The following is a 26,982-nucleotide window of genomic DNA, read 5'->3' as shown; positions in this document are numbered from 1 at the left end:
GTATGTGTCCCGTTTGTCGTTGGTGGTAGACATTTTGAAAAATTGGGTGATATCGCTCGGCAATATGCAAATAGCCCGGAGTTCACTTAATTGGGTCAAGTATGCGCATAAACAAGTCCGAGTGGAGTCAAACCCAGCTCCGCTTCAGTTTTCTGTTCTATTCAGCCGCGTGCCCCTTTCCCCTTTCCCCATTCCCCCAGCCCCCTTCCCACTGCCCCATGCTTCATGCACCATGCTCCATGCACCATGCAATCGAATTGAGTTTAGTCCAGCGGCGGTGCTTCGACCACATTGGCAGTCATGTTGACCCGGGCCCAGTCAATATTTGAGTGTGAAAACAAACATGAATGCGATAGTGGAATGTATCCGACACCCGCTACTCAGATTTATGCCTTTTTCTCATGACCTCCCACGTATATTGGTGGAAAATGATCGATAAAGGAACAGAAATGGTGCTCTATGGTTGGGAAACATGTTCAGTTTGTTTTTATTAACAAGTTATCAACACCAAAGGGTCTGGAAAATGAAAAATAAAGTCTCTTTATCTAGCTAGAGCCCTCAATACTACACAGTTTTGGTGTGAAACAAGTTTAAGGATGTATATATTCCAAGCCCTGATAAGCTGTACATCTATCTCCAACCTATGTAAAGATCCTCGTGACTCAATGGCAGATGTGTACTTACCCAGTGCCCTCCTGCTTGCCGGCAAAGTATCTCATGTTTCCAGCCGTGTCCACCACTCGAATGGAGTTGATGCGTCGCGAGTCGCTGTCCGCTATGTAGAGAGCGCCGAAGGGCGAGAAGGCCATGGCCAGCACGGTGCCTAGGACGTTGTCGGTGGCTGTTTTGTTAACGCGGCTGTCCTGTCCGTTGTTGCTGCAGTGCAGCGGGGTGCCGGCCACCACGCGGATCTTCATGTCCGAGGTGAGGCGCAGCACGAGGCGGTCGTCGATGAAGTGCAGCGACCCGTCCAGGGGGCTGAGGGCCAGGCCGGTGGGCCACTGGAGCTGCGCCTGGTTGGCCATCAGGGTGCCGGTGCAAGGCGCCGGGCTCCAGTGATTGTGATGGCCATGGTGGCCGATCAGGGTGTGGATGATGCCCTTGGAGTCGACGGCCCGGATGTTAGTGCCGTCCGCGATATACATCGTGCGGTCCGCGGCAATTGCCAGCCCCTTGGGGTGGGAGAGTCGCGCCATTAGGGCGGGTCCGCTGTCGCCGCAGTTGCCCTCATCGCCGGGGATGCACCGCTGGCCGCTGCCCACCACCGGGTCGCTGTTGATGCTCGGGTCCTTGACTTTCTCGAGGCGCAGCAGACGCAGAATCTGGTGGCGCTCTGGGTCGGAGATGTACAGGTGCCCGTCGGCGGGCGACACGGCCAGGTAGTACTGGTACGAGACCTGGGTGGCACTCAGCTGGAGGATGGTGAACACCTTGCCGTCGGGCGTGATGCGGCGCACCAGGTTGAAGTCGCCCACGTAGAGGCTGCCATCGGGGCCGGTGGCCAGGGCGATGGGAGTCAGCAACTTGGCGTCCTTGGCCACCCCATTGCAGTAGTCTGGACAGTTGAGGGGCCGCTGCAGGCCGGTGCCCATCACCACCTTGACGGTGCGCGGGTACTCCTTCATGTGCAGCGTACTGCCGTCGCCCTTCTGCAGGATCCCCTCGTGGAAGTTATAGTGGTGGTGGATGTCCAGCCCCCAGCCGCCAATGTCCGAGATGTCCACGTCGTAGCCCTGTAGCTTGGCTGTCTGGGTAATCCAGACGGGCGTCTGGCAGGTGGTGTGCTGGTAGCCCACCGATATCCGGGCGATCGTCACGCCGTACACCTTTTGGCGGTACACGTTGCGCTTGTTCCACGCGAACGTGTGGATCAGGTTGGGGTCCGCCTCGTACGTCTTCACGTGCAGCGCCCCCTCGATCTCCACGCCCACGTGCACATGGGTCAGGGTCGTGGGTATCGTCTCCGAGGTCAGTCGCATGCGGACGATGCTCAGGTAGCCCGATGCCTGCGACGACTGGTAGGTGAGGTGCAGGTCCGAGCCGGGTATCTGTATGGACTCCTGGACAATCTGTGGGAAACAAAGAGCGAGAGAGAGAAGGTCATCAGAGGACCGCAGCTGGACAGCCTCGAGTGCTGCAATTAAACGTGCCCCGAGCACGGACACGGGTACGGGTACGGGTACGGGTAGGGGCCCGGGCTCCTTTCCAAGCAGAATTAATGTCCTGCCAGGGCTGCCCTTTCTCGTGCTCATGCCCCTGCTCCGGCTCTGGCTCCGGCTCCTGCTCAGACTGCCAGATGCAAAGTTATAATGTCATTAAGGCAAACTTTAAATTAATTAAAACTGCGCGCTGCGCCGGTCCAGATGCTGCCAGGCCGCTAATTAGGAATGGCATTAGGGCAAGAGCGAAGAATGTCTCTACAGAGATGGCCACACGACAAGAGGAGGAGCCCCACCTATTAAGAGGAGAGGAGGGGGGCCACTTACCTGGGTCTCGGCAAAGATAACCCGCTTGCCGGGCATGGCGCCCACGCCATTGGGCATCCAAGTGCTGATCAGCTGCGGTCGCAGCTTCTCGTGGTCGTGGTCCATGCACACCTTGCTGGCATCATTGGCCTCATCCGCCGTGTGGTAGTGGATGGAGTTGAGGAACGTCAAGGCCGGATTCAGTGGCGCCACCCTGGAAGCAGGCAAGCCATAAGTTCTGTTCCCCTGTAGATCCCCTGTGGATCCCTTTCCCTGCTACTTACTTGATGTTGCGACTGGTGGTCTCGTCGTCATCGCTCAATTGCATCTGGACGGGCGGCAGGACTACGATGCGGTTCCACGGCACAAAGACGGTGCGCGTCAGGGGGCGGAACGGGGATCGCTGGAACTGTAGGGTGACCGCTCCTCCGCCATTCACGAGAACATCAAACCTGAGGATAGCAATTCGGATAGCGATTAAGATTAAGATGGTGTGGTTGGGAATGAAATGGAATATGAAATGAGCACAAAAGTACAAAAGTACAGAAGGCAAACATGCAAATTAATATTTTAATGAACTTTACTCGAACCCATTCCCAGACCCATGCCCAAACATCCAGAAATCCAGACTTGTTGGTGGATTATGGAGAACGGGGGGCGGGGTCTGGCCAGATAATACCTCAATTGTTTGTTGGAAATTGAAAAACTTTAGACTTTTGCTTGATTGTGCTCCCCTCCCCTCCTTGGCTGCGCTGGGCCGGTCCCCTCCTCATGCGTTAGCCGCATTAAATATAATGATGGCGATTCCGAGGCCGCCGCCATTATTGCTGGAGCATTTTCCAATTCCAGCGGCGGGGCAAAGGGGCCAAAAAGTTGCACAAAACTTCTGTCGGAAGAAGAACAAGCAGCAGGAGAAGAATAGCAGAATCTGTTGGAAAACAAAGGCCAAAACAACAACCAGAATAATACCGACCAGAAAGGAACGCGGAGAACGAGGAGAACGAGGCGAAAGCTCAAGAAATAGCAAGACTTTTGTTTTTTAAATATTTAATTATGGCCATTTTTAATTGTGCTTTGAGCATGAGATAGCGATATACCAGAGAGAGCGAGAAAGAGAGAGAAGTAGAAGGATTTTAAAATTGCTTTAAGTTTCCCTGCACTGGAAAATGGCACAGGGTTGCAATAAATGACATGGCATTAAACATTAAATATCCACCATTTAAGAGGCGACCAAAGCGGGTCATAAACGAAACCATAAACCAGGACAGCATTAACAAAGAGTGGCAGCAAAAATGAAGAAGAAGGGGAAAAACGAGGATATTCTGTAAAATTTGTTACAATTTTTGCTAATTTAATTTTAGTGTTTTTCCTCGTTTTCCAGCACAACTGCTGTTGTGGCTGCCATAATGGCGGACGGGCATAAAGTACTATCACACACACACACACACACGCCGACACACACACAGTCTGCTGTGGCCGGGCATTGCATACATTCAGGCGCGCATTCATTCATTTGTAATTGAATTGGATTTTATGAGCCTGACCAGAGCCGGGGGGTGTGTGGCGTGGTGTGTGGGTGGGTAGACCATTTAGCGGAGGCAACAACCCGAAAACATATACCACTCACACACACATGCACACATGGAAACATACGTTTCAGGAAGGGAATGAGAGAGAGTGAGAGAAAGAGTCTAATAACAATACGTATGCAACAAAAAAATGCCAACCATAATCCCCTGCAGCACAATATAATGACTTTTATTACCTTTATTACTATGACAATAACAAAAACAACAACAACAACAGCCAACAATGCATGTCAGACAACAACAAGAAAAGCCAAGGAAAATCATGGGAAAAGCTAAGAAAAAGCTAAGAAAAGGCGAGCAATGGAAAGCAAGCAAGGAGCCAGTGGAGCCAGTCGAGCCAGCCGACAAAGCAATGAGAACGTCAAGACATAAGGGGATGGAAAATGGCAACGTGGAACAACAATTGTTGCTCCTTCGGCCATGTGTGTTTGTGTGTGTGTATGGAGTGGGTGGCTGGGCTGTTGGGAGAATGTGTGGCAAGCTTATAAAAGTAAACTCAAATTGGAATGAACATTATAAATACAAAGCCAGGAAGATGCCTAAGAACCAGCAGAAGGAACCGCAATATATGTACGCAATGAATGTACGATGGCAAAATATGCTACGAGAGCCAGAATATTCAAGAGAAACCTCTTAAAAGAAGATACATATCAACTAAATATCAAATGATAATAGGATGGATCCTTTGGGATACGATTTATTCTTGTTTGGTAGTTGAAAAATCATCGAAAAATGTACTACATCAGAATCATAACAGGTCTTTAAAGTACAGCGATATGTTCATATGATCGTCATGGAATAATAAGAGGAAAAGGAAACTGGCTAAGAATCCACCGTTGAGCCACAGTTGAGCCTCGAAATGGGGCACCACAGCGACCGCGGCAGGCACAGACGATTGCCTCTTGAAACCAGTTATATTTAAAAAGAAAATGCAATCGAACAAGGGACAATTCACTCCATTTACATGTTTTGATGCAGTAAAACTTTTCAGAGAAATAAATAAACCTTCGGTGGAAGTAAGTAACAATCAGAAGTAAATCCGAAAAGCTTCAGCGAGCAGCGCTTTTCAGTCTCAGTCTCAGCCCCAGTCCCAGCCAGTTGTTGCAGCTTGGCACGAAACGAGGTCCTAGAGTGTTGACCAACTGTGCTCCCTTGATGCGAATATCCCCTCCTATATAGAGCCGAAAATAATTTGAACATAAACAGGAATTATTGCCAGCCAACAACAGGACAAGCAGCAGGAGCAGCAGAGGCAGACGGAGGCCAACAGCAACATAAGAAATAACAAGGCCAAGACACAGAGAAAACTTTAAATTCCCTCAAATAAGCCAAGAAAGGACAGAGAGCGAGAGAGAGAGAAAGCCGTGCAGCAGGCGGCGGGGAAATAAATAACAACAAAGTTGTCATAATAAAAATACATAAATAAAAGCTGAGGAATTTATGCCACAATAACAACGGGGAAGCCCAAGCGGCAGCGGCAGCAGCAGCAGCAACAGCAACAGCAACAGCGGAAGCAGCAGCACCACCGGAAGTAGTTCCAGAACAAGTTGGAAATCTGGACATATTTGTGATTCGGTGCGGTACTGCTGTTGCCTGATTTCCAAGGCTCATACGATCGGAATTTAGACTCTCTCTGCATAAGCGCACCTTCAGTAGTAAAGTGGGATTTCAAAATGCTAAACACTATTGTTTTAAACGCTGATATTCCTTTACTGATGAAAATTCTCATATGTCAGTGGGGATCTGACACACTTAGGCCGGCTTCGGCTGTGGCTCGTCTTTGGCTCCTCTTTGGCTCGTTGTGGTAAAAACTGACGGCAAGGCGCCGAAGGTGTGACCACCAGAAAGCCAGACAGACGACAGGCACATATTTCAGAGCCGGGTAGGGCATCGCTTACTTGGCCATTGGCCTAATGAGAAATTATGGCCGCATCTACTCGTACGAGAAGGTAAAAAGAAATAATCACCGAGGATATGTGTTGTGTGCGGAGTCGTGTTGTGTCTGGCCCATATAGATATGGTGTGTAGTGTACGAATGCGCATACATATACCTGACTGTTTGCCCAGACTAATGCGAGTGTGTGTGAGAGATTGAAATAAACAAAGTCCGTCCCTGGGAGTAAACACAAATAATCATCAGACAGTTGGAGCTGTGGGTCCGTCCGTCCGCCCGACCGCCCGTCTATTGCACAGATTTTGTTCGTGAGGCAAGCTTTTTCTTCTGCTGCTGCTGCTGCTGCTGCTCCTGGTGCTGCTTCTACTGCTGCTTGGCCATAATAGAATCAGGGCAGGACGGGTGCGAAATGTTTATTTAAATTGGCCAACACACACACGGAACAAACACACGTACATACACAAAAGGGAAAAGAAAATGCCAGAACAGCAGGAGAGAGCAAACAATGTTGCTGATGGCAGCAAACGGAAATCCTTTTTCCAACCCCAATCCCCCACAAAAGAATGGGGAAAAACAACTGCAAAAATATTTATATTAGATATATTGGATTGCCGACTGGCTGTCACTGCCACTGCCCTGCCACAGCAACAGCAACAGCAACCGTCTCTCCGTCCATACCCCGTTTTCCAGATAGCAAAATACCCGTTCTCCCACTACCATTCCCATTCCCATTCCCACTCGCACTCGTTCCCTGTCTATGCATCTTTGATGGGCTCAATTAGAGAACTATACAGAACTGCTTGAAGTTTCTGTTTTTGTTGCTGCTTCTGTTGCTGTTTCTTTGACTGGAAAGCAATTCGTACAAAATGTCAAATAATTGAAACTAATGTGTTCCCAGCTCGGGCACTCCGGACGTATGGCCCGGCCCGGCCTGGCTCGGCCTATACTTTGCGGCTGCTGGCCAATGCCAATCTGTCCCTGCCCAGCCCTGTCCTGCCCTGCCCTGTTGTCTGCCCTGCCATGGCCTGCCCTGTAGTCTGCTCTAATTATGCTAACCACTTGCGCAAACTTGGACTTGGGGACAGCGGCCCGAAGAAGTTTCCGAGCTCTGACGGGGGCCACATCAAAGCAAAAGATTTAATTAAAAATTTGATAACTTGGTCGCTCTGCGGTATGGTACCTTTTTACTTTTTTTCTTTTGTTTTTTTGTTGATGTTGTTTTTTATTTTTTTGGCGTAGCTGCTGGCCATCATCTGCAGATTCCATCATCAGAAATTTAATCAAGACTAAAAGTTGGACCAGGCCAGAGCCAGAGCCAGTCCCCACTCGGATAATGAGAATCTACTCATACGTAAGTAATTTGCATATATCAAATACGTATAATCGCCGGTGTTCTTATAGCCTCCTCAGAGGTAGGCCAAAGACAGTTCCAAAATAAATTGTTTACTGTTACGGAAATGTAATTTGCGGTTGATTTTCTGTATATGGGAATACTCCCATGCATGTTCAATGTAAAGAATCCCTTGAAAACATACAATACAGATATACAGATATCAATGGATTGTACTTACCAGCCTCCTTGGCGGGTGAGGGTGAACCCGAAGCGCGAGTCCCGATCTACGGAGACACGAATGCCGACGATGCCAAGTCCCTGAGGAGTGATCACCTGACCTCGCATCACAGACACGCGACTGTGGGGATGTGGAGATGTGTCCAAGATCCATGGCGCAGATGGTGATGGCGATGGCGATTGGGGAGTTTCGGAATTTGTTTGGTTTTTTTTTTGGATGGGGAAAGATAGAAATTGATCTGTTAGAAACTTTGAATGCTTGCTATTTTCATTGGTTTTATTTTGTTTTTCTTTCTCTTTTAGATTTTGTTTTCGATATTTTTATTTTTTTTGGTTTTTTTTTTTTTGTTTTTTGCTGTTTCCAAATTTGTGGTTGGTGATTGATGAAATCATAAGATTGAAAAGTGAAAAAACATCGAACAATTGTTGTATGTAGTTTTTGTAGTTATGTATTATCGGATTAACGTAACTTGGGGATAAAAATAAACGATTGGATTGATTTGCTTCTGTCTCTAAGACAAACCGAAGAAAACTCAAAGTATGCAATAATTTGAAGAAATATTTATATAAAGATATTTAAAATATTTTATCTGTTTCTTGGTACGAGTATGCATATGTATAGGTCTAGGTATATATATATATATTGTATACGAGTATATGTATGTATAGAAAGAGAGAGTGAGAGAGAGAGAGATAGATAGAGACAGGGGGTGAATAGAATGGAATGGGCCTTGTCACATGAGCTGTGTATGTAGGAGTAGGAGTGCGTTCTCTACATGGCATCTGTATCTGTATCTGCATATGTATCTTTGTCTGTTCTGTGTGGCTGGGGAGTTCTTTGTGGGGAAATCTCAAAGCATTTTTCGGGCGGAGGGATAATTCAGTTATTCAGTTATTGAAAGTTGGATGTACGTGAATGTGAGTGTGAGTGAGGGTGTGTTAGTGTGTGTGGCGGTGGTGGAATTACTTGAATGTCCAACAATTGTCTGAGGAAAATGAGCAGGAAGCCGAAGCAGGGGAGCTTTGAGTACCCGTACTTCCCCTGCTTCTTCTGGTATCTATGTATCTACGTATCTGCGAGTATGTACAGCTGGTGCCTCCTGTTCTCTTGTGTGAGGGAAATCGGAAGCAGGGAATGGGGAGCGAATGTCCAAATGTCATTTGGCACGCAGAGGAGGAACTTGGAAGGTCTCCAGCTTGGAATTCCAATCGATGGCTTGGATTGGTTACCCTGATCAGAGGTGAAGGGGTGGAAATGTGAGCTGTGGCTTGGACTGGCTTGAGACGGGATGATAGTATGAGTGGGATTCGGATGGAGTTGCGACCAAATGAACTACGATTCGGTGGGGTTCTGAGGAGAAATGTGCATTGAAAAGGATTGGTTGATGGGCTCGATTGGTAGCTCGGGCTATTTATCGATATTAAATATTGTTTGCCTTAAAACCTTATACTCGGATAAGAAAATCTGTTCGGCAGAGTGGAACCAGGCTTACAGGCCTGTTTGTTTAAAATACAATTTGTGTACGAAAGCAAGCAGAAATATAGCAATAATATATTGCCTTAAGATTGCCATAATTAGATTTCATTTATTTTCTTTTATTATATTTTTCTAGTCGGCTGGCACTTTCTCGCTTGCTTCCCGCCATTTTTGTTGTTCCTGCCTGTTCGCCAGCAAAAGATAGAATATTTCTATGAAATAATATAATAGAATTGATGAAATATTTCTATCCTTTGCTAGTGCCCAGATTTCATTGCCAAAAAACAGGGTTGTTCCCAGCTTTCGCCGGCTGGAAGTTCTTTCTGATCTGACTAATAGGCTTTAGGATGGAAAAATATTTAACGTTATCGGTCATTAATCGAATACACATTCAATAGCCATGGTTGTAGCATAAACAATCGATAAATCATCGTACAAATGTAAGTTAGCGATGAATAACCATCGATATCGCCGTGAGCTATCAACCTGTTCCATCAGAGTATTTAAAACGACATGCATTTGATTAACAACTATTAAGGAAAAAACTATTTAAATTCATTATTCGATTGGTTCAATTTCCTGCGATATTCGATAGATGTGGCTAGCGATAGCTAGACCGGAGGTAACTGAGAGAATGAAACGAAAACTGTGAATGTACATGATGAAAAGAACAATTGTAAATCAAAAAGCATGTGGCGGGTCAGCCACTGGCTGGCGACTCCAAAACAATATCGCTGAATTGTCAATCGGCGGCAATGCGATACTCTTCACGGGCTGAATTTATGGGGTAAGTGCCCTGTTGCCCTTGCCGCGTCCTTGGAGGATGTCTTCTGTGGTATTGTCATTCAATATTCGATGCGTGGGACACGCAGGCAGGCATTCAGCCTCAGCTAAAAATCCAAAATCATTTCCATTTGCATTTCCATTTAATGAGCACTCCTCCCAAAAGAAACTATGGCAACCCTGTCGGAGCTGCTTTCCGCTGCTGTTCTGGCTTTTCTTTTGTCACACGAATCGCAGGGCTGCATGGCGCAGAAGGAGCCAACAATGAACCGATATCCGATTACAAGTTTGCCAATTTATTATGACAAAAGTCAAAAGACGGGAGCACACGAAATATGCTTTATATTTCCAATGGGTGCTGGAGGATGCTGAGGCTATAAATATACTTGTAGAAAGCTGAAATGGTTCTTGAGATGGCGACGGAGCCGAGCCGAATGGCAAACCTTGAAACAAAATGCCGCAGTGAGTCAGGGACAGGACACGACGGGACAGGATGGCACAGGACAGGACAGGACAGGGCGAGCAAAACTTGCCAAGGATATCGGAAACTGGCGCAATTGTTTGCACTAATTACTGTGCAGTTTAGGAGGATCTCCACCTTTTTCCATAGGGAACAGGAAGGGGCATGGGCATGAGCATCCATCCAACGACGTCGTCAGGTGAACCTGGGCCTGGGTCCGAGACAGGACTGCAGTTGGCCTCTTTAAACTTTTGTGCCAGCGCAAGTTCTCGAAAACATTTTCAAGTTTTCAAGTGTTGCAATTTCTCTTGTCCCTCACTCCTACCCCTCAGGGTCCGTTCCGTTCGTCTCCATGGATGCTTGCTGTTCCTGATGACCTCCCATCTCCAAGAGACCCAAGACCCAGGACCCGTAACCGGACCCGGACCCATTCCCTGGCAGCCCTCTCATCTTTCCATCCTGACTGCTGACTGTGTGTGTGGTCTGAGTGTGCATGTGCCTGTATGGGTGTACATAAACACATAATGTACAGTATGTGGGTCAGAGTTTTATGTGCACTGTTGCATTTTTATTAGGGATGGTGATGGTCTCCGGGCGGGTTGATCCGCATTGGAATTCTTGAAGAGTGGCCAACTTCTTCACAGACTTCTAATTGCAATTGACCAAATGGCGAGAGGCCCGAAGCCGAATCCTGCTCAACTTTTTCCCTCCCTGTCTCTGTCTCTGCCTTTGCCTCTGTTTCTGGTTCTGGTTGCCTCTGTGCCACGCCTACTCCCAGAGCCCATCTCCATCCCCTTCCTTCAATCCATTGCCCTCCACCTCCTTCAATTTCTGTTCACTTGCCACGGCTTTCGTTCATTTTTGCTGCTTCAATTCGATTCAATGAAGCAAAATTTTATTTGAAATCAAACCGAGGAGCAAATTGCATGTGTGTAAGTATCCCTCTGTCAGAGTGTGTGTGTGTGTGCGACTATAAGTGTATGTGTATTCCAATTCATTGAAGTGGTGAGTGCCATTGATTTTTATTTCGCATTTGATTCGTTTCGTTTCATTTATTATTTATTTGATTTATTTGAACTGCAGCCAAGGCACAGGAGCTCCTCCGCTCCCCCTTCCACCTCCCCCTCCCCCTCACCGTACGTTTCTTCGGGCCAACCTTTTGGCCTTCTGGGTCTGATGATGCTGCCCCTGTCCCTGCCCTTGCACCTTCCTATTGCCACGCTGCCAGATTCCAGGTAAATCACTCATACGCCACCGAAAGAGCCCACTCGAATGTCTTCAGCACATTTTGTTTTGTTTGCCTTGGTTAGCTCCGCCTCTCCTCTCCTCTCCCGTCGCCACCCGTCGCCACCCGTCGCCACCCGTCTCGTCTCGTTTCGGTTTGAATTGGTTTGATTTGGCTATGAGAGCCATTTCGCTTTGATTTTTTGACCATCGAAATGTTGCACCACCCCTACCTCCACCTCCACCTCTAGCTGCACTCCAATCTATGTGCCACAATATGCTACAAGGTGCCGCAATTGAGCGGCGGCGAGGGTGGGAACAACTATTCAAAGTTATACAAAAAAAGAGTATAAGTGGCAATATTTGGCAGGAAATAAGTGTTAATTTGAAAACCGATTCGGTGGCCTAATTGCATTCGAGTGTGCGAATCCAAACGAATCCACAAATAACACGAGGGAGTCGGCATTTTCAACTGTTTCAGTTTTGGAAAGAGTTCATTGAATCGAAGAAGCTGCCCCAAACGATTTCAGGAGTCCAAGCTCCAGCTTATGATAGGACCATCCATCCGTGACCACTAACAATCTATCCACTACTCCAACACAATCTCCATGGGAACTTTTCTTCAAATTTGATTAGCTCTGCGTTTAATCTAAGCGAAATTACGATTCTGTCTTCCATTTTGCTCGTTCCAGCAGAAAATATCAAAGGCCAATATAATGTCCTTCCTGCATTGCTCCATTGTACGAGTGCTCGTATCTTTGCGCACAGTCACACACGCATTACGACCCCCTGCATCTCTGCGGGAAAACTTTTCAATCAGCTCCCCATCATCATCAGCATCAGCACCAGCATCATCATCAGCGATGGCCACTCAGAATTATGACGCAATAAAGGCATTTAGCTAAGGAATAAAAGCAGATTGACGAGCATTCACGAAGGGTTCAGGAAAAGCAATCTCGGGATTGCCACTGCCCTGAGAGGGACCCCAATGAAGTGAAAGCAATGCCACAAAAATTTCTAATCTCATTCGCAACAGCCAAAAGATGGCGGCGACCCCCTCCGACTAATCGTCCTTGCAACGAATGAGCAATAAAGGCGACGACAAAGGAGGCCAGGGCCGAGACTACGACCAGAATCCAGGAGCAGGAATAAAAGCAAGACGAGAACGAGGCTGCCGATGCCGATGCCGAGGCGGAGGCGGAGGAAGACCAGGAGACTGAGACTCTGGCCAGGAGCAGGGCGAGGCATTGTCGCCACTGCACCTTTTGTGTCAAAAGTGCACTTCCATTATTAGCGCATTGTGTGGGGAGGAGGTGGCCGTAAGGGCAGCGAAATATGAGAAGCTCCCCCATAAAGGAAGTGCATTTAATTTCTTTTCTTTTTTGAACTCTGGCAGACCCGTCAACAGGAGCCGCGCCAAGCTGAGCCGGGGAGCGGGTGGATTTGTGGCCATTCATAAAGCGGCTGCCTGCCATTCATTTGCACCACGAGCCGAATGGGAGCTGGTGCCAGTGTGCCCGTACCCTTACCCTTACCCGTACCCGTACTCGTGCCCCTGCCCCATTTTGGCTTATAGCGACACACAAAGTGGCGGCGTCTCCGTCTCCTTCTCCTTCTCCATCGTCATCGTGGTCGTCTTCCCATCATAAAAATTGAGCACGACTTAGTTGACTTTTGTGCATACAAAAGGACACTAACCGCCAGCGTCAGCGTCAGCGCCAGTGGCAGGAGCAGCAGCACAAAAAAGGATATAATTTTAATTTGGCTTTATTTTCATGACGCCCGCGACGAGGAGGCCAGGGGAGCAGGATGCCAGAACTAGAGCCAGAGCCAGAACCAGTTCGAAAGATGGCTCTGAAACAAAGCCAAAGCTGTAGGCGAAGTGGTTTTGGAAGGGTCCTGGGCCTTGGTCTGGGGCTGGGTCTGGGCTTGGGCTTGGGCTTGAGTCTGGGCTGGGGAGCCGAGTGGTTCGCTTTATGTTCATTTAGCCTGAAACAGTTTTTGAAACATTTTTCAGCAACGCCGCCGCCGCCGCCGACGACGACGACGACGACGACAGCCACGGCAACAGCAACGAAGAAAGAGAACCCTGGGCCACACATTTCTTTTACGCTTTTGTAACCACGATAAATGTGCTTTATGTAGCGAGAGCCGGAGATGGCGAATGGGCCTGAAGTACGAGTGCAGGGGGCCTTCGGATGCAGTCTCACTAGGTGCCAGGGCCTAGCAAATGAAGGGGAGCGCCACCTCCTGTGTGTGTGTGTGTGTGTTTGGTTTGCCTGATGAAATGTTTCCTGCACTTTTGCTATTTTATTTTTTGCATCTTTCGCCCTTTTTCATTAAAAGGCGCACAAAATAAAGCAAGCAAGATATAGAGTAGCGAGTGAAGTGGGATAAAGAGGAGCTGTCCAAAGGGACAGGAGAATGCAGGAAGAACAGTGGCCAAAATGGTTGGATTTTTGCATTTTCTCCTTATATTTTTGTTTTGGCTAAACTATGGAAATTCCATTACGTCTGAATGAATGAATGAATGTGAATGAACTGCCATCAGGAGGCAATCGAATCAATATAAATTGATTTAAGCGAAAGATATGTATGGCAGCTGGGATTATCAACCGATGATCTACATATGCTTGAGTTTTTTATAGCCAGAGATCCATGCATATATTGAATTAAATATATGTGTATTCCACACAACGTTTGATGGCCAGAGATCTTCTTTCAGAGAGGGGTTATGACTATGTTTCGCCAAACAGATCGATCACTTTCGGCTGGGCTGCCATAAAGGACTCTTCTTGCGGGGCTGTGGCTGTCACTGTGGCTCTCCTGCCCATTGTACGTGTAGCAACGGAGTGAAAGATGAAAGGAGAGCTCCATACACATTATAAATAAATAGCAGCTGCAGGGCAGAGGGCTCGCTCGGCTGTGGACGAGGACGATAGGCGTGTGAATGGAGTTGGGCCCTGGAATGGGGACACACACAAAGCAGCTCCGCTCCTGCTGCATGTGTATAGAAAAGTTTGAATAGAATTTTTAAGTTTGCCATTTACCAACACTGGCACACACACACGCTCACACACATACACACAAACAAACAAGTCGTCGCGCCGTCCGATAACAGAGAGAGAGAGAGAGAGAGAGAGAGAGGGAGAGAAGGAAAGAGAGAGCGAGCAAAAGAAAGCCTTTAGTAGCGTGTAATTTGCACTTTGTAAATTTGCATAAAAGCTGCACACAGCCGAGCAGAGGAGCAGAGAGGGGGCCTGGCATAAGTCCAAGATAGAGACGATATGTAAATGCCATACCATGTGTCGTCGCTTTAAGGGGGGTGCTGTGGGGTTGTGAGGTTTCCACCAAGTGCCTGCATAAAATGCCATTCATTGGCTCCAACATTTCCATTTAGTTTGGGTTTTGCCATCATTTTTCTTTTCTTTTCGTTCGTTTGCTGCAGCTCCTCTCCTCTCTTCTCCCTTCCCTTCCTCTCCGCGCCTTATCCTACTTCCGTTTCATTCCATTCAGTTTCGTTTCGTTTCCGGTTGCATCTGCATCTGGACGGGAGATTAGCTATGGCGCCACCTGGCGGCTAATGCCTTGAGCACACACACACACACACACACACACACACAGACACATACATATATCTATCTTCCACCCTGCACACATTTTGGCTGTTCAATTTGATGCACACAAAACAAATTCCATTTCTGCACTGCTGCCTCCGAGGAAAAATAAGCAGGGAAGCAGACAAACACACAGAGAGATAGCGAGTGAGACGGAGGGAGAAGGAGATTCTCCGACAGTCGACAGTCCCTAAGAAGATTAGAGTCCCCCTAATGAAAGGTATCGTATTTATTCGATTTCCTGCCAGCCAGAAAAACGAGCGCTCTCTACATTTAAGCTTCAAAGAACCCGATGCTCGGGAAACATCGGAATACGAGTAAGTATCGGGTAGAGCAAACGCGACAGCCTTTAGCGACATCTAATATTTGCATCCGCTCTAAGCTAATTAATAGGTGAATACGTATTTACATATAGAATTGTATGACTTTAGACTCTATTGTGTTTTAAGACCTATCAATGGGCTTCTTTATTTAGCATTTATCTCCCTTCTTTAGATAAGACCAGAATGAAGCGATAGGAAATAGAAATTGGTTCCAAGAAACAGGCAAACTCCTCAAGCCCATCACTCTCCGCCCCTCGTTGCATTTTTGTGTCAGTGGGGGAGTGGCTGTGTCGTTCCATTTCCGTTCATAATCATTCCACCACCTGAAGGGGGTCGGGGTGCTGGTGGTCCTGGTGGGTGTGCTGGTGATGGTGCCTTCCTCCATTTTATACCGCAATCAAAACAGTTTTCATCAACTTTTGCCGCACCGGCCGCATGCAATGTTGCAATGGCAATGGCAACGGCAACGGCAGCGGCAACTGCCGGCGCCGCCCACTCATTTCTCATGCCAGTCGGACAGTCAACACAATGGCACACAGCTTATATATTTTATAGTTATATGAAGCCATTACAGCCATTCCAGCCCCGCCACACCACCCCCTAGACGCAGCCCAACCCTTCCGTACCCCTCCGTTCCCTGCCGTTCCCTTCCATATAAAAGAGAGAGAACGAAACCCAGTTTTGTAGTTTTGCAGTTTGCACTTCACTTAAATGCGGCGCGCGACCCTCAAAAGAATAACGAAAATGTAAGCCCAGGCTGGAAGGGGGTGCGGATGCGGATGTGGATCCCCCGAAAAGCCCCAGCCCCATTTCAAACTTATGACTGCCGGTGGGGGGTGGCGGTAGGGTGGTAGGGTTCTCGATCTCGCTCTCCCTCTCCCTCTCTCCCGTGAGTTTGGAAAAGCTTCGCCGCAGGCCATTAAAAAATTTTGTGCTGATGTCGAATTAGCGCGGAGTGGGGTCCCCAATGCAACGGGCTTTCTATATCCTTTCCGTTCTCTATAGTTCCTCACCTCGTCCTTCTCCTCACCCCCCCTGCCCCTCCGCACTGTGGATGTGTGCATGTGTGCATTTTCTCTGTCTCTGCAAACACATAAATATATCTAATCTCACATAAAAGTAATTACTTTCAGCTGCCGTTGTTGCTATCGAAAAATATTAAATTATATTGAGTGCACACTCACACAAACACACACACACTGACACAAGCACACATGTATGTATATTGTATGTGTATGTATACAGCACATGGAGAATGGCTGCGAATCCTGGGGATTGTAGAAGCCGTCGACCGCAGACTATAACTATGGCAAACTATACTACAACTCTTCCCTCTTCATCCTTTTCCTCCTCCCTTGCTCTTTCTTCCCTTCTATGGCCGCCTCTTTCTCTATATACATAGGTACATACACATACCCTCAAAACGATTTTATGCTTCCTCATGACCCCATCCCTGACCAGCCATGTCCCGGCCTGTCGACATATTTGCTTCATTCTTTCTCTTTTTTACTGTAGCTGTTTTGGTTTTTTGTGCGACTGCACAAAAATTCCGCGAATTTTTCTATGGTTTTTCACTTTTTTCCCCCACCTCGCACCAACCGAACACCCCACCCCGTCGGATGTCAAGCGCAAGAGGGCCACTGGCAGTGGGATGAGGGGGCTTAAGGATATATGGACTAGGGCATAAAGTTGGCAGCGATCAAGCGATGTATACACATGGAGATTATGGCTGCCCTGCTCGCATTTGGAGGGCACCGGCACTGTTCATCAAATGAAGCCACAGAGCTTTTTCTAATTTAAAAAAGGCCACACAGAACTATTCAAATTCCTATAATATGCTCATGGAATAAACTATCAAGGCAGATTATACACCAATTTTTATTTTTAGTTCTAGCTACTGAGGGAAAACCAAATGTAGAAAACATTAGGCTTCCTAGCGAGCATCCTCATTGATTTGAAGTCTACACACCACATTTCCAGTGCACAATGAAATCTAAACTAGGAAGAAGTTACACTTTAATTGGTTCAAGAGCCTCTCCTTTCTTTGGTAACAGCTCGTACTGAAAGTATTCCGCGTCAGAGATCTTCTCATTTAAAGGTCCTACGAAGAGCATACGACATTCTATTTAGCTTGTTGGAAAGTATTTTGTTGCCATTTCTATTGGCCGCGTTTGATTGCTGGGGAGAAGGTCTTAAAGTCGAGAGGCAGTTCTTATGCCATGTCCTTTGTCCCTCGTACACCGCTTTCTCCGATACTGTGTGTCTGTCTGTGTTTTATATGGGTATTCATTTTGGTTTATGTTCTGCTGTTAAGTTGTAAATTCGTCGTTTTTTCTAGGGTATGCTGTCTTCCATACGATGACAGGGACAGGGACAGGGACAGGAGCAGGCACAGAAGGATGACGATAACAGCAAACAGCACCAACAACAATGGCAGGAAGAGCTATAGTCCTGGCAATGGCCTCGTTGATAACACAGCAATGGAGAAGGACAATGACTGTGAAAACATTCGGAATGGCGCCTTTTTAATTTATATACGATATGTGCACTCGGATGTATGGATGTGCAGCAGATGTATCCAGGATATATGCATGTGACTCGGGTCATAAGTCTTCGAAGTAAGCAAAGAACATACGGGAGGAAGGCCAGAGCGGGCCGGAATCGGCTGGAATGGGCTGGAAGGGGAGAGATATATCCCAGCCTGAAAAACAGCAATCAAGGGAGCACTGAGGAGGATATATGACTGGAAGAAAGTTATTCCAGAGGCAAGACATTACAGGAACAACAAATATCACTTCGAGATAAGCCCGATTGAAAAAAACTGCGGGCAGCTAGCAAGCTTTCGCTGCTTTCACTGTCGGATAAGGAGTGAAAGCTCAGCCCATTTCCGTATCCGTATCCGTTTCCCCCCAAAAGATCAAGGATCAAACGACTACGAGCCGCAAAAGGAGTAGATTATGGCAGCGAAAAGGGACGTTATGCCCCGACTTAGACAGCTCTTCAGTCCACCCTTCTCCAATCTGCACTTCCTTTCTCGGTTCTGCACTCTCCACAGCATCCACTTGACGTCTTCCAGCCAGTTGACACTAATCAGTTTAGCTTTAGCCCCAACGCCGACAACTTGATTTGCATACACAAATGTGTCCGACATACACACATCCAGCAGAGAGACGAAAGAGGGGGAGAAGTTGGAGGAGAAGGAGTAGCAGGGAAACCACTTAAACGGGCAACCGGCCACACCTCACCAGTCCATCAGGGCGTCAGTCAACGGGAGTCAACGGGGCCAGATCCTTGAACGCATTTCTCCGGAGTGAAACAAGAAAAGGCACCCGCACCCGCACCCGCACCCGCACCCACACCACCGACCAGTGCTAGGTCCTTCTTCCTTCTTCTGCCTGGACAAAACAAAATGGAAGCCAAAACAGGAAGTAATCTATAGTCGCTCCGCCATTGTTTATTGTTTAATTTTTAGACATCGTTGCTCCATCGTCCGCCAGCCAACTTTCGACTCCATCCAAGTCTCCGTTCTGGTTATGCTTACTTCCTGTTACTCCTCCTGCTCCTCCCGCTCCCGCTCCTGCCATTGCCACTGCCACTGCCTTTAGCACTCTTGCCTCGCTTTCTTTCGGGCCACCCTGCCCCAGCTCCTGCTTCTGCCCCTGCGACCCCTCTTCTTGTATTATTTCTATTGTTAACAATTTTTGCATTTGCCGCTGCAAGTAGCGAGAACTTTTTACAATGGACCTGGGGGAAAAGGGCGCCTGATGGCGCTGGCCCATTGTTCCTGCCTCTCTGCCACATGCCCCAGTACCAGTACCAGTACCAGTACCAGTACCAGTCCCAGTCCCAGTCGCAGTCCCTGTCCCAGTCCCATCCCGCGGCTCTTTCAACGATGCCACTTGAGCACTACAAAGGCACAACACACAAAAAATAATATGAAGAAACCCAAGAAAGTAAAAAGAGGTAAAAAGAAAATAGCCGGCAGAAGCGGCGACAAGAACGAGGCAGACAAAGCAAATCCAAATGCCAAAGACGAAGACGTTGTCAACGGCGGCCGTCTTGGCCCAGTCCCCCCTCTCCACTCTCCACTCTCCACTCAGCACTCAAGCACCGCACCCTTCCCCCTGGAGCTTTGCTCCGCCTCATGACATGCCCGTATCACATTCACTTGGATTTGGCTTTATCGGAAAGGCGACGACGGCAGCAGAAGCAGCAGCAGCAGCAGCGGGAACAAGAACAAGAACCAGAAAAAGTCACCCAGTTTCCATGGTATCATCATCTGTTCTCCCTCCTATTCTTCCACATGATGGTATCCGTCTTCTTCGCCATGATGCCAGTCTTTTTATTCTTTTTTTTTTTGCTCATTATACCGTCGAGGAGGAGAGGGTATTATGGTTATGAAGAGATGTTTGTTACCCATAAGGCACGTGTATTCCTGACCAGCACCACAACTTTCGATGATATTGTTAACAGACCCTTCCTATCTGTAGAGACAGGACCTTCTTCTAATATTCGTATTGTAGCCACCACAGAATCGATCGGTAAATATACAAGTTTTTGGTGGGGGACATTCTTGCTTAACGCCATGATTGGATGTGTGATTAAAGTTGAAAAACTTTACATATGACATAGCAGCAGCCATGAGGAGAAGAGTATTCAGAGCAGCGGGCTCCGAATGAAGGACTCCCTTTGGGTTGGCATTGTTGTCTCTTTCGCCATTGCCTTGTAATTGCGTTGAGCTGGTTTTGGTGGTGGCGGCAACGGAACAGCAGGAGCAGCAGGAGCAGCAGGAACAGCAGCTACGAGTTACGAGTTACGGGAGCAAGCAGCGATAATGGTCCTGAAACCCACACCCTTTTGATCCCCCTTTGGAGCCCCTACTCGCAGCACTCTTTAGAGCGTGCAGCATGGTTGCAACACCGCAACAGAGGAGCGGGAAGATGGAAGATAGAATTTCAAGGACTGCAAGGACAACAGGAACAAAAGGGACAACAGGGACAACAAGCTGCTGAAAGGAGGAGACATTTACCGTGCGCTGCAATAAAAAGTTAAATAGAGCATTGTAACTGTGTCTAAATCTATACTTAAGCTATGCTTCATCCTATATCATTATGGCTGGCTTTCACTTTATCGCCAGAGCCGATGAAAGGTAAGTAGTATGTATAGCAAAAGGGGGGCACAGCGCACTATGCTGATTGCTGGGTGCTGCAGGGTGTCGGTTTTTGTCGATTTTCCTATCCCGGAGGATTATTCCCAGAGGCGATTTCAATTTAAAGCCAGAGCAATGCCCAGAGATGGATGGCGGTGGTCTTTAGTCAATGACTCCACTGAAGCGTTACTTAATTAGTCGGGCCTATTAGTTTATTAATTCGGAGCCCATTGAGCCTGTTCATTTATTCAATTCAGTGGGTATTAGTTGGACGTTATTGAATTTGTTTTTTCAACATTAACATTTGTATACCCTCTTCTAGTTGGGGGTTCAAACTTTACCGAGAGGACAGTCACTAAGTCACTAGGCTACGGCAGCTTTTTGAATCGGTGCAACACTACGCGTATGTACACACATATATTTTAAGCCACAGTTCAGCTAATGGTTTTCCGTATATCAAGCCACAAAAATCTATTAAGACTAGCACTGGATATGTAGGGTACTATTCCACAAGGCTACGGAATAAGGTGTTCGAAGCTTCGGCTTGCCGAAGTTGGCCTTCCTCTACTGTTTTCTCATAATTTAATTTACGCTTTTCGCATTTGCCCAATAGCCGTGAAAAATATCACATTTTTGCATAGACAGTTCAAAGATATTTTGTAGAAAAAAATTAAATAATTAAAATATAGAAACCGAAAAAAGAAACGCAAAACTTGATGAAATAATTTGCATTCTGAATTGTTTTTTAAAGAATTTTTTTCTTCCTTCCTTTTTTCATTTTTTTTCTTCTTGTTTTTTCATCATATTTTTTTTTGTATTTTTTTGTGTGCTTTTATTTAGCTATTTTTTTTTGTTTTGTTTTTTGTTAGAGCTTTAATGGAGATTTCTTTGTGTTGACAGTGGGATGTATGGATGGATGGATGGATGGATGGGTTTATGCGATTGTGTGGGCGAGTTTTGTTGTATTTGGAAAACATATAAACAAATGGCTTAGACGCAGACAATTAGGACATTTAGGGATACGTTTAGGGGTTTGTTGGGATGTTTTTTATTCGTTTCATATTTTTTCTTCTTTAATTTTTTCATATATTTTTTTTGTTTTTTCTCTTTTTTTTTGTTATATTTGTTGGTTTCTGTTTCGGGTGGACAACATATAAGGATATAGATAGATATTTTCTTTCGTTTTACTTGCATTTTTCGCACAAATATAGACTTTGATTGGATATCTTTTGGTTATTGGTTCTGCTGCTTTTCCTCCTGTCAGAGGCTGATCTGCTGGGAGGTTTTTGTTCTTTTTTTGGTTTTTGGAGGGGGGAACACCTAACTGGTAGATCGAGCAAATCAGGACTTGCTCTCTGATATCTGGTATCTGGTTTCTGTTTGCTGGTTTCTGGTTTCTGTTTTTGTATACATATTTCTTTCAATTTATTTTTCGTTTGGTTAACAAAAAATGAACAGATAACAGATAATCGTTAATCGATAATCGATAAATAAAACCAAGTAAGTGATTTACATTTAATGAGATTTTTACCTTAAAAAGCATTGATCAAAATTCAACTAAAAATGGAACCAAAAAGGACAAGGAAACATAAACATTGAGAGAGAGAACGAGAGAGAGAGAGAGTGTAGAAAAGTGATGGGCTAAACTTTGGATGACAATCGTAAATAAACGTACAACTCAAAAAAGATCTGGTGTAAGTGGAGAGAGACAGTGAGAGAGACAGTGACTGAGGTAGAGATAGAGAGAGGGAAAGAGAGAGAAATAGTGTTGGAGTGGAGTGTTTGAAGAACGTCGAGGAAATCAAATGAAAAGTGGTCCAAAGGTCATTTCGCAATGCTCACATGCCAAATCAATGAGAATAGAGTAGAGTAGAATAGAGGAAAAACGATGGGCAGTAACTGAATAAATAGGTTCTCTGAATGGTTTCTGGGTGGTGGTTGGGGCTTGGGATTTGGGGTCCGGGTTCGGGGTTCGGGTTGGGGTCTGGATTAGTATGAGTGTTAATACTGGTTGATTGGTTGATTGGCGAACGGAAAACACAAATCGGAAATCAAACTAAATACACATATAGACACGGTACACATAACACATACAATTACATATATATATATATATATATATATATATACGGTATATGCATACATATATATATATATATATGGGGGGATATATACGTATATATCGATATTCGGTTATTTTCAATTCTCATTTTTCCCTACAAAAAAACACGAAAACGATGGAAATTAACAAATAAATATGCAAAAAATATATCCATGATATGCAAGTGTGCGCGTGTGGTTGCATCTGTGTGTGTGTGTGTGTGTGTGTGTGTGCGTGTTTCAGTATGTGTGTGTGTTTGTATCTGTGAGGTACAAAATTATGAATGCATTTTCCATTATACATGTTTTTTTGTTCTTGTCTTTACTCTACTTTTTGTTGTTGTTGTTGTTGTTGTTGTTGTTGTCGTGTTATATTTACATGAATGATTTGTTGACTTTTCGATCCCTTTTTTATACGCTGCGTTTTTTTTTTTTGTTTTTTCGCATGTTAAAATGTAATTTAAAATCAACAAAATGGCATTATACGACAAGCAAGGGGCAGTGCAACGAGCTGGAACGGTGCAGGAGATGGAGACAGAGATGGGAGCGAACTGTTCTGCATATCTGGCGCATTTGAAAAGTAATTACAGCCGAAAGGCAGCCGAACACTTGCAACAGTTGCAACAGCTGTAAAGGACCATCTACCATTGGCCCTGGAAATATTGTATTGTGGAGGATTTCGGTGAAAAGTTGAGCATGAATCAAAGCTCAAAGTAAAGTCCTTTCGCAATTGGATTTTGGGGTATCATAGTTCCCAATATTATAGAATCGTTTTGGAATCCATTTGGTGATTCTTTCTTTGAAAGCTTGAGCTGTGAACTGTAGCTGTAGCTTGGAGAATCCATTTCACTAAGTATTGGAGGTTCTCCTGTGGAAGGATGGATTCCAAGGCTTGCTTTGAGCTGTAATTGATGGGGGGAGATCGGGAGGGCGAAGGATCGAAGGATCGGAAATGCGATATACATCTTATATTGTGGGATCAAATAAAAACGTCTCGTGTGCGGTTCGGATGCATTTTACGGTATGAGAACTGAAATCGAACAAACAAGCCATGTTCAAAATGCATTCTGTGGATGGATGGATGGCTGGCTGGATGTTTGGATGTTTGGATGAGGGTAACATAAAATCCAGAATCAACTGAGGTAGATGCGACTATAACAAAGAATTTTGTTTTGGTTTTTCTTTTCTGTTCGGGAAACCCAAATGGTTACGCCTGTTTTCATTCTCAAGTGTTTTTTTTTTTGTTTTGTTTTGTTTTTTATTTGTATTTTTTTCGACTTACCAAGGTGTGAACGAGCTCCAGAAGAGACTACAAATTCACGGGTAGAAAACGTAGGATTTTTTTTTTGTATTTTGTGATATTTTTTTTTTTGATTTGGATATTGATTTGCATGTGGGAAATGCATTTCGGTTGGTGTTGAAATTTGATTTGGATTTGATTTTTTGTTTGGTTTTTGGTTTGGTTTAGCACACAACATGAAGGTATCGAGCCACAGCAACAGAGTAGGACAGTACACAAGTAATTGACAGGACAATAAAAAAGAAATTAAAAGACAAAAATGCGTTTCGTTAACGAATTGTTCAAACTTTGATATTGCTTAAGAATTTGTAATAATTTTCTGGTATTTTTTATTTTTTTTTTTTTGTTTACTTTTAGCATACCTAAAGTTGAGATTTGTACTTTCATAGCTTAGTGAACAGAAGAGTAAAGAAACGGAACGGAACCAAACGAAACGAAACGGAAATGGAAAGGAACAGTAAACGACACAATAAGAAAGGAACGCAAAAACACATTTGACAAACACACTTAGTCTGATGGTGAGACGAAGACGAAGACGGATACGGAGACGAAGACAGAGACGGTGACGGAGACGGAGATCGGCAGACATCTTTGGGGTTTTGGTTTCATCTTTGGTTGGTTTTTAGTATGGTTAGTTGGTTAATGCACGAAACGAAATGAAATGAAACGAAAATGAAAGTTAAACTGAAACTGAAACTGACACGGAAACCACGCGTTGACCAGAAAGATATGAACATAAAAAAAAAGTAAGACGAAAGTAAATCAAAATCGATTCATCGCTCATCTTTCCTCCTCTCTTTGGGAATCCTCTTTGCGGTCTGGGCATCAGCGAAGGTATTCGCGGAGGATGTAATCGTAACAAAAAACGAAATCGAAATCGGAATCGGAATCGAAATCAAGGCAACAACAAAAGAGTACACGCTAAATATTCAAGTACTATATAGATATAGATATATATATACACTAGCTGGAGCATATATTTCGGTGGTAATCTGAAGGTTAAGGAAACCAAACGAAAGCAAATCAAATATAAAGTAAACTACCAAAATGGTAGCCGGGTCTTCGACCGCAGCTAGAGTTAGACCTAGGACCTTGATCGGTGATCATACATACATATACTTATCGTAGGGTCTGGGACTTCTCGTTTTTGCTTTTGTTTTTTTTTTTTTTTTTTTTTTTTTTTTTGCCTTATATTTCCATCTTTTATAGAGTTTCATTTCATTTTGTTCAGGTTTTCTTTTATTATTTTTTTGTTGTTTGTTTTTTTTTTGGGTAAGACGAACACAAGGAGGTAGAACACTAGACAACACACATACTCAATGAAGTGCTATCATTATATATTCGCTTTTGATTTTGGTTTGGCTTTTCTCGTATTGTTCTGAGTTTTCTTTTGAGAGAATGAGAGAAATGAGGCGGCTTACAGAAATTGAAATGGAAACGAAGAATCAAATCGAAATGAGACACTCACTTATATTTCAGTTCCGTAACTCAAGAGAAAATCAACTAAATGGTTAAATAATAGTCTATTTTTGTGAATTTCTTTTCCTTTTTCGGGATTGTTTTTTGGGCTCGGGCTTGTAGCATCTTTTCATCATTCTGCTCTTCTTCGATCTGATCTTGATTCCCAGGCAGGCAAGAAAAGAAAAAGCTCAAACTAGGAAAATACTCTACTCTTTTAGGAGAAAACAGAGAAAACCGAGAGAATCCAAACGGAACTCAGGAATGTCACCGAAAGTAATACAGGCACAGAATGGAATTGAATGGAACGGAACTCAGAGGAACAAGAGAAAAGAAAAGGCCAAAAATTCAACAATTTGTCTTGTTTTCATTCTTCATTTGAACATATTTTTAGCGCATAAATGATAGACTCATTGAGGGGAGAGAGGCGTACGGGATTGTGGGAATGTGAATGGGTTAAGATTTTTTATTTCTTTTGCTGTTTTCTTTATTTTTTTTATTTTTTTTTTTGCTTGGAATTTGATTGATTAATTGATTGATTGATTGAGACTACTTGAAGTGTATTTAGTTGAAAAATTGGTAAAAATAAATTAACTTTTACTTTTTCTTTTTTTTTTTTTGTTTCTGTTTTTGTTTTCTTTTGGTTTCTGTTTTGGAAACTTTTGTGGTGAAAAGCATAAAGTAAAAACATTTAGTATGTGTACATGTGTGTGTATATAGATCGATATGGTGTTCGATACGGATATATATAGGCACACATCTACGTAGATACATGTACGGAAATAATTTGAGCTTTTTCTCTTCATTGCACCCATAAAGCTTAAAGAATACACACAGAACCGAAACGGAAACGGAAATAGTTCAAACGAAATTCCAATGTAAAATTTCTCACTCGCTGCGGGCCGGGCAGATCGTCCTAGATGCGTCCTCATTCGAGGTGGAAGATGAATAATGCCGCGGCCTGCAACCGGTTCACCAACAAAACTTATAGCGAACGCAAAATCGAAACGGTAACGGTAACGGTAACGGAAACAAAAGATTCGAACTCAGGAAGGAAACTCGAGAGTCGCTCAATGGAAAGCAAGGATCTCCTTGAGCTACTCTGCATTTACATTCGATAGATGCGATCTATATATCTTTCCCTGTGGCCCTGTGGGCCTAGACTGCGCACTAAGAATCAGACCCATATCTACATATTTATATGTATATGGAGATATATGGATAAATGGGGGGTCTCTATATATAGTATAGCCTTGGGGGCTGCAGGCTGCAGGCTGCAGGCTGCAGGTAGCTTATCGATAAGGTGGGCCACTTACTTTTCGCTGTACTCATCCATGTGGGCGTACGACTGCACGGAGTTCTCCTCGATCAGGAACTTGACGCGCTGGTAGAAGGAGGCCGTCACCGAGGGCGGCTGCTTGCGGAGCAGCACCTCCACGGGATCGTTCGAGGAGAGGCACATGATGTGCTCGGAGCAGGCCGGGTGCGAGCAGCACTCGCTGTCCGAGCAGTCGGTCATCCCATCTGGGAACGGATAGAACGACTGTCGTAGCAGAAGAGAGGGGGTTCATTC

At 45.2% G+C, this 26,982-nt stretch overlaps 1 protein-coding gene across 1 annotated transcript in view; it reads right to left on the bottom strand.

Moving 5' to 3' along the window:
• The window catches only part of LOC6596980 (teneurin-a), a 143,093-nt gene that overhangs the window by 11,550 nt on the left and 104,561 nt on the right, over nucleotides 1-26,982 (bottom strand). The window contains exons 11-15 of the mRNA XM_026989637.1: nucleotides 26,726-26,933; nucleotides 7,520-7,639; nucleotides 2,750-2,917; nucleotides 2,487-2,679; nucleotides 685-2,069 (exon numbers count right to left, since the gene is read on the bottom strand). Coding sequence (XP_026845438.1) covers nucleotides 685-2,069; nucleotides 2,487-2,679; nucleotides 2,750-2,917; nucleotides 7,520-7,639; nucleotides 26,726-26,933 — 2,074 coding nt within the window. The remainder of the gene's footprint in view (nucleotides 1-684; nucleotides 2,070-2,486; nucleotides 2,680-2,749; nucleotides 2,918-7,519; nucleotides 7,640-26,725; nucleotides 26,934-26,982) is intronic.

The sequence above is a fragment of the Drosophila persimilis genome, unplaced genomic scaffold (assembly GCF_003286085.1).
Source record: "Drosophila persimilis strain 14011-0111.01,24,50 unplaced genomic scaffold, DperRS2 tig00000431-arrow-pilon, whole genome shotgun sequence".
Classification (NCBI taxonomy): Eukaryota; Metazoa; Arthropoda; class Insecta; order Diptera; family Drosophilidae; genus Drosophila; species Drosophila persimilis.
This window is presented reverse-complemented; position numbering and strand designations above follow the sequence as displayed.